This window comes from Oculina patagonica, chromosome 2 (genome assembly GCF_052425735.1).
Source record: "Oculina patagonica isolate OP01 chromosome 2, crgOcupat, whole genome shotgun sequence".
Classification (NCBI taxonomy): Eukaryota; Metazoa; Cnidaria; class Anthozoa; order Scleractinia; family Oculinidae; genus Oculina; species Oculina patagonica.
Window position 1 is genome coordinate 7431340 of NC_135759.1, and position 8827 is coordinate 7440166.

General features: G+C 38.3%; 1 protein-coding gene across 1 annotated transcript in view; it reads right to left on the reverse strand.

Moving 5' to 3' along the window:
* LOC144641748 (uncharacterized) overlaps window positions 1-3820 on the reverse strand; it is a 35910-nt gene extending 32090 nt beyond the window's left edge. Inside the window, exons 1-2 of the mRNA XM_078500776.1 lie at window positions 3732-3820; window positions 3545-3616 (exon numbers count right to left, since the gene is read on the reverse strand). Coding sequence (XP_078356902.1) covers window positions 3545-3616; window positions 3732-3820 — 161 coding nt within the window. The remainder of the gene's footprint in view (window positions 1-3544; window positions 3617-3731) is intronic.
* Window positions 3821-8827: the final 5007 nt, after the last annotated feature.

The following is an 8827-nucleotide window of genomic DNA, read 5'->3' on the forward strand; positions in this document are numbered from 1 at the left end:
TCAACATAGGATCTCGAATGTTGGCACTACTGTGCTAGCGAGGACAATCCTGCAGATCTGTTGACACGTGGATCGAATTGTGACAAGCTGATGTCAAGTGGACTTTGGTGGAATGGACCACAATGGCTGTCCTTACCTCTTGAGTATCAACCCATCCAACATCAAAGTGAAGATAGTCCATCAAAAGCCTGTGAGGAGGAAAGGAGAGTAACCCATGCTTGCACATCAGTCACCGTGAAGCCATTAATCGACATGTCTCGCTATGGAACATGGATGAAGCTGATCCGAGTAACTGCTTACCTTACGTGTTAAGAGCTGTAAAGGTGCTCAAAGCAAAATTCAAGTCTCCCGTAACTGAGCTGTCAGCCGAAGAAATGCAACAGTCAGAGCTGAAGTGCTATATGTGGATACAACAAGGTCCATATAAAGAAGACTACGAGCAGTTGAAAGCTAGAGTAGCACTGCCTAGAAGCAGCCGCCTGTTAAAGTTAGACTCTTACTATTACAAAGCTGATCAAGTAGTAAGTGTAGGTGGACGATTGCAGTTCGCTGACATTCCTGAAGAAACAAAGCATCAAGTAATCCTGCCATATGGACATCTAGAAGTTGCAAAGATGATACTAGATGTCCACAAACAGATATTCAATGCTGGTCCAGAAACCATATTTTCAACCCTGAGACAAAAAATATGGCTAACCCAAGGAAGACGTGAAGTCAAGCGAATCATCAAAAAATGTGTAACTTGTCAAAAGTAGAGTGTTGGCCCTTGTGATCAGAAAATGGGACTGCTTCCTGAGAAGAGAGTTAGGCTTTCCTTACTTTTAAGGGACTTGCGCTATATAGGTAAAACAACTGTCTTAATGCTCGCGCAAAATGGCGTCAACAAATGGCGAATTTATTAAGAAGGTAGTCACGTATTATTAACGGTAAGTGAATTTACTTTTAATTTACAAATTAAGAACGAGTCAAAGAAGGCAATTTTTTTAAATAAACAAATTTAGAACGAGTAAAAGAAGGCAATATTTCGCACTAACAAATCAAAAGTGTTATCGTAGCGACCTCTGTACATACAAATTTCTTCATTCTTTACAGAAATTGCGTAGTCTAAATTCGTCATTTACAGATTTTGGGCGAGCATTTAGACAGTTGTTTTCCCTATATAGCGCGAGTCCCTTAAAAGTAAGGAAAGCCGAGAGTTACACCCTCTCTACCGTTTAAACACATTGGGTATTGACTTTGCTGGGCACCTATACGTAAAAGAGGGATCAAGTGTAAAGAAAGCATACATATGTGTATTTACCTGTGCATCGTCTCGCATGGTTAACCTAGAACTAACAAACAGCCTGACAACAGACGAGTTCCTTCAAGCCTTAAGTCGCATGACATGTCTTAGAGGTCTCTACCATACAGTGTGGTCAGATAACGCAAAAACATTCGTAGCAGCAAGCTAAGTAATGAAATCAAGAAGTTGTATGCCAGCCGCAAGACACAAACCAAACATATGTGGGATGCAATGGATCGAGATCTTATCAAGTCTGAGTTATAATCAAAGGGGATCAAGTGGAAATGTATCACTGAGCGTTCGCCATGGAGTGGTGGTCGGTGAGAACGATTTTGTAAAGCAGTCAAAGAACCATTTAGCAATGTCCTGGGAAGAGCACTTCTCACCTTCACTGAACTGAACTCACTGCTTATTAAAATTGAAGGTGTCATTAACTCAAGACCTCTGACTGCAGTGAGTGATGATCATAAAGATCCAGCGCCTATTTCACATGCTCATCTCGCCATTGACAGACCACTTAACCAATTACCTGATGTTAATAAAGCAGCCTTGAGATGTCCAGTAAGAAAATTATGGAAAGGAATCCTTACGTGCAGAGATTATTCAACCACTATTGGAAGCGCTGGATGCAAGAGAACCTGCATCAATTGACCGTGAGAAACAAGTGACATAAAGAAGAAGCCCCCATAAAAGTAGGAGTTATTGTGCTGATCTCAGACGATAATGTATCTCGTGGAAAATGTCCGTTGGCTAGAGTTCAAGAAGTTCACCGTGGACGGGATAATCTTGTGTGAACGGCAACAGTACGAACCGAGAAGAGTGTTCTACGCAGACCGGTACAGATTAGAAGTAGAATCAACAACCCCACAAGTGATTCCTGAAGAAGTTAGTTTGCGTGGTGGGGAGAAGAATAAAACAAACATTGTTCATAGTGAAGCTAGTACTGTTCCTGTCAGTAAGCCAAATCGCAGTGTTGTCCACTCCGATAGAGGACAAGCTGGGGAGAATGTTACAGCCAACTACACTCGCAGGGGTACGCTGTGTAAGAAACCCGAGATTCTTGACTAGTAATTGTACCCCCGTGGGAACCCTGCAGCAAGCGTCACGTGACTCGCACCGTGTTCGCTTCGCTTGAAGTTGTAAATCCATGCACAGATCGAAAGCTGTGAACACGAAGATTGTTGTACTCCTGTAAAGCCGTGAATAAAGACGTTGAGTTAAACATAACATTCATGATCATTCATGATTTGATCTGTATAACCAAGCACTTTTTGTGCTAGTTGATGAGTATCTTCCCAGAGTACACAAGACGAGTTAACAAAATCATCAACATAAAGTGCCAGTGATCAAAGCGTCTCCATGTACTGAACTTAACGAAATTTAAACGGTTCAACATCTATTTTAATAGATTGTGATTCAAGATTCAAGATCTATTTTAATAGATTGTGTTTTCTTCGCGTGCTTCCGTACTTAAAAGTACGGAAGCACGCGAAATCATTTCGCACGAGGAGACACAACGAGCGAGGCGTCGAACCCGTCAGAAATGATTTTCTCGGAATCTTTAGTGCTTGTTCGTTGGACTGACCCGAGAAAACGAGAGACAACCATTGGTTTACAGTAAAAGCAAACTGAATGTAATTGACTTCTTAGTACTTCCGAAATATAATTTACTGGGCTTATAAGTTAACGACAACTACTGCATTAAAGTCATACAGTGCTTACACAACTGCTGTTATAACAGCTATCAGGGGATTAAAACTAAAAATAGCCGAGAAACTGGGTAATCCCGCGCTGTGTTGACCGATGGACGAACCATTTCGCCTCGTTCGCATAGATTATATTTTCGCAGGCCCGAATCGAATGAAATTACAGTTATTGCACCGTTGACTTGCTTTACCACGATTGCTATTAGAATTAATTAGCCCTGCAATAGATCATGCTTTGAGAGTAGTTATTTCTGAAAAACCGTTATCGTGTCATTTTATTGAGGAAAGGTATTTGGGGGTATTGAAGGCAGTACTAGCAGAATGGCATGGATTGGATAATTTTCGTAATATTTCAATTGGATCGAAGCATCGTTTAACAGGAATCGGACATTCCCTTGTCCACTTTTATATTTAGTTACTCGTTTAGCTGTCATTGAATATTGTTCACCCTAGTACTTGGCTAGTTGTATAAAAAAAATTAAAAACAAAATAACGATTTTTAAAAATCTACGCTTTTGTTGGAACGAGGTGAACGGTGTCGAACTTTCATACTTACAAATATTCAATTTCTGCAAGGTTGCTAAACGCCTTTCTTGGTATATAGCTTATGAAGTTATTTTGTAAAAATCTGTTAAAAGAGAAAAGAAACATAAATTAACATAAAACATATTTCAATAAGCAGGAAAAGTCACACCTGGATCGGAAAAATGCCAATTTTCTAAAGTCGAAAAAGTAATACTTACAAATAATTAAGCTTAGTGTTGTTTGAGAAAACCTCCTGACGTAACTCTGTTAACTGATTCTTTGATAAATCCCTATCAAAGAAATACATCGCTTAATAACTAGAATGTGATTTACACTGCACATTACCACTTCTCAACAAAGGTAGCTTGCACATTAACAGTTACTAACAAAATGGATCTATAAATCGATTCACTGATAAACTCTATGCATATATATTTCTACAATCGCGTTTTTTTTTAATAAAAACAAACATACATAAAATTAAAAGTTATGAGCTACCTTGAAAAATTGCAATTTGGAAACAAATAAGACGTTAGACAAATTGTGTCGTGCTCTATTGGTATACAATAAGTGTGCAATAAACGAATTTATATTTTAATAGAAATAACGTTAATCATTCAGTGACAAGAGCTTTTTATTTTTCTCATCAGGGATAAAGCAATGACAAAGTGACAGGAAAATATCACTAAAAACCGGTCAGTGAAAAACGCAGACTGCGGACTGCGGACTGCAGCAGACTGCAAACTGGGGGTAAAATGCAGACTGCATAACCTTAACCTTAGCATCTCCTGACTGTCACTGGCTCGTAAGATCCTGCAACACGGAAAGCATACCAGCACTGGAAGGCGTTGATGTTAAATTTCAGACGGTTAAGAACATCTCCTACTAAATGTGCTGCTTCATAGAAATTTCCCCGACCGGATTAATCCCTTGTTTGGCTTGGGAACCTACTTTCCTTCACCTCATCAAACCTCACCCTTTAATTATTCTGTCTGGAGTACTATCAAATTATTTCAAGGAAAAATTTGACTAATGGCATTGGTCACTTTTTTCTCCTTCCCTCGTGTCCCAGTCTGAATAGGTTTTATGCTGAATTTGTAACTGCAGAGAGTTCTAAGAGTTCTACTTACAGCACAGTAAGCTTAGTGTTGTGTACGAAAACTCCTTTTATTAGTTAAATACCGTAAATATTTAATAATCATTCTTGTAAGATTGAAAGGATTCTGTCTGTTTTGTTATTAATTAAGCTAATTCCGAGTGCGAAATAACAAAAGATCTACGCTGAAAATCGAAGTAAAGTAAAACAATAACCCGGACATATAAGGAAGGACGTAAAAGGAAGGGGGTGGATGCAGCCCCTGTCAAGGTTGCATTTGAAAAAGATTTATATCTTATGACTCTAAGACTGCAAAAAATTGTGATTTGTCAACAGCGTGCCCATGATTTTATACATTGCCATGGCAACCACATACCTACATATAGTCTAGGCCAATTAAGGACTGTTTGACATAACTGTTTACGTTTTTATAATTTTTGTAAGCAAATTTTAAAAAATCGAAGTTAAATAAAACAACAACCTGTGTTAACCCTCGGACGTACAAGGAAGGAGGTATAAGCACCCCCTCGAGGATCTCTCCCAATTTTGAAAATGAGATTTACTATATGATGCTGAAACTCCCAGCAGGTTGCTATTCAGCTTTCCGAAATATTTAAGTCGTGCAACGGTGTCCTTGATTTTGTAATCACAATGAAAACCGCATAACTGCATGCAGGCTTGACCAAATATAGCAACTGTTTTAAAAAAAAAAATTCGAATGATTTGACATAATTTCAGTTTATGAAGTAAATTGCACAGTTCGTATATTTTTACAACCCATTAGCTTTATGTCTTGACTTCACATTAATTTCCATTATTTTCTTACTTTCTTAAAAAAATAGTGAAATCCAAGATTGCGGGTCCAAAATTGTGAATGGTTATGATGGTTATGACATTAAATGATGTCATAGCCAACTAAAGATGTGTCATCTTGTAGTGCAAGCAAACGGCTTCCTACTCAAGGTAAACTAGTTTTGCTTTGCCTAATTAGAACGAAAGCTTATTTAAATTTAGCACTGCTAGCATATTCTGACTTTTTTGACTTTCAGGTAATGAAAACGTGACGTAGTTTCGCTCTAAAAATATACCTTTTAATTACTGACTCGTCTTAGGGTTCGATTCCAGTTCAGATAGTTCAGCAGCTGCCAATGTCGTACAGGGAGCTTCAATCTTTTAATTGGAACCGACCAAAGGAAAATATGCCAAAAAAGGTCTCTCAGATACAATAAAAAAAACCTATATCTTTATGAGCGAATCTAACAATTCCCAAAATTTTCCTTTTTGTAATAACTTTGAGTTCTAACTGTCAGCGAGAGCGTCAAGATCTACATTAAACACCATGTTTCCTGATGACGTTTTGGTCCGTTCGATATAAAGATCCCGGAAGGTAGCAGGGTACCTCCCGCTAGATATTTCAAGGGCATTATGAAGTGACCTTTTCAAGAATATGCAGCCAAAACAGTAACAGCAGAAATGAGTGGTAGTTTAAAATTGATATTTTTAATGCTTTGACTGGTAAGAAACCACATGTGACCAAGCTAAAATCTGTTTGGCTGGTTATCATGACCTGCAAGCTGTGTCCAAATATTTTGAGCCCTCAACTACACAGGACTAACATGTAGTTGTCTAATTATATCAAAAGATCTTTGGTTGACCTTGAGGGAGATAGTGGAGTTAAAGAGCAATGTAATAACTTTTATTTGGATTGGTAATACTGAAACTGGTGGTACTGTAATTCTAAAGTATAGAAGTTTAAATCGTGATTGTGAGCAATATGCAGTACCAATTTCATTCTTATGTACTGTATGCTGTGTACAGTTATATAATGTTAATAAGAACAGTTACAGCAATAATTTTAAAATTAGTGAAATATTCTAAAGCTAGATTGTGTTCAAAGGAATGTCAATATGTTCATTTCCCGCGTTCTGGTCCCTTAGAGAATTTACAAGTCGCTAGTGTGACATTTAAAGTCTCGCGCAGCGATCGCGCGCTTTCGCCACGTCACGCGTGTTCTGTGAGACACTCTCGCACGCGCATAATGTAACCGTTGTAAGCCGTTGGATTTTTTCAAAACCGAGGAAGGCCGAAGATTCTCGGCCGAAACGTCTTTATAAGTTTTAAACAAACGTTGTTTAAAACGTTTGATAATAGTCAGTGACAGACAAATATTTGAGTTATTAATTTTCACTTTGCCTTAATACAACTAAACTCTAAGATGGATCCTATCAACGCGCACCCCCAACCCCCCCCCCCCCCCCCCCATGTACCATGGCTTTGGTATGAATTAGCTTAAACGTTCGAGGGTTAAATACATCATATATTTACTCGCAGAACTCCACTGTTTAAAAGAGATATGTGTTTAACTACGTCATTCTTGCAAACGCATCACTAATTATAAACCCGAAAACTGTTGTCTGGCTAAAACCCTCCGAATTCTCGAACGAAAAAACTCGTAATACATAGGCCTCTACAATTCTTCTTGTACCCAGTTCTGCTGCTTCCACGGTGGATTAGAGAAGAAAAAAGCGTTTGAATCTTGGATATCAGGACCCTCTTCCAGGCGTTCGGTTCTTTTTTCCACTCTCCGTTTTTTGCGACAATCTGTGTCTAGCACACAAACATTTAAATTTAGTTATCAGCCTCTGCAGCTTGTATCGCAAGATAAGATAAGGCCCCGCCTCGGCATAAAACCCTTTATACCATGCCATAGAAAATACAGCCAATCAGAATACAGGAAAGGCGTTGTATATTCGACGGTATTCAACCCAACCTTCCCATAGTGCGCTGCGACTGTATTCTCGACGAGATTTAGTAAGCATATTTTCTATGACATGGTATAAAATAGTTACACAACACTTTCTCGTGGTATACTATGGAATATCCCAATTGTCACTTGTATTTTCTTGGTATACACACTCGCCTAGCTAAAGGCTCGTGTGTATACCGAGAAAATACAAGTAACTCGTGGGATATTCCATAGTATACCACTCGAAAGTGTTGCATAACTAGTATTTATCGCGCGAAGTCGATAATGGGCCATATTCCATTATTTTCTGACTTTCTTTAAAAAGAGTGAAATTCAAGATTGCGTGTCCATAATTGTGGATGGGTTAGTCTTTTTTTTTTAATGTGCTAGCATAACTTTTTGCATAATAGAGCAAACTGAGCGTAACTTTTGGCTTTTATTGAAAGTTAGCACTGCCAGCATAGTCTAGCCTTTTGCTTTAAAGAAATGAAAAAAGTGACGCAGTTTTCTTCTTAACACACTTCTTTTTAATCTTTCTGTTTTTAAAACGCCGTTTGTTAACTGCTTGCTCCGGGTTACCTTTGGTCGGCGTAATGTTTCTTGGTATCGCTCAGTAGTGAGCTGACTGAGCTCTTAGATCTAAGATGGCGATCTCGTAATCAAACACTTCGATTCCAGTTCAGATAGCTCAGCAGCTGACAAAATCGTACAGAGAGCTTCAATCTCTTGGGGGCGTTTATTGAAACCGACCAAAGGAAAACATGACGAAAAAGATATCTCAGATACAAAAAAAGGTATGTCTTAATGGGTGAATCCAGCAATTCCCAGAGGAAAAACTGCTGTTCAGTGATGCTTGCCAGGAGTCCTAAGCTCTAAAAATATGTTTTTTTGCCCTCTTCTCCCTTTTTTTGCTTAAAAGTCAACTAGCATAATTTTGAAAATAGGAAGCAAAATTTAAAGCAAAGTTTTTTCGGCATAATTTCGGAAGGCCGAGTTCTGAACACCTAGAATTTTCGAGATTTCGTTTTCAGGGAGACTATACAATATACTGTTACAGTAGTGCAGTTTAGAAGACACAAATGCGTGAACCAATTTTCCTGTGCTCCGTTGGTCAAGATACTAACGAATATTTTCAATAATGGTCCGTGTTCGTTATAAATTACCACCTAGTGTACTAAAACTGTCGACGAGTGTCTCTGGCCGTAGGCATAGTTAGAAGGTATAGAAGGGATTTAGATAGATGTATTATACCACAGTATCCACGAAATCAATCAAAAACCCTGTGATACTTTTACAGTCAAATACGAAAACCGTGAACACTTTAATTATAGTTAGAAAGAAAAATAGAAAAACTAGTGGTCAAACTGTTCAAAAAAACTTTTGACTTCATCACTGTCCATGTTTTCACATTTTCAGCTATCATTCGATGGTTTTCTGCAATAATTTTCATAACCAAGATCAATAAAAGTGTT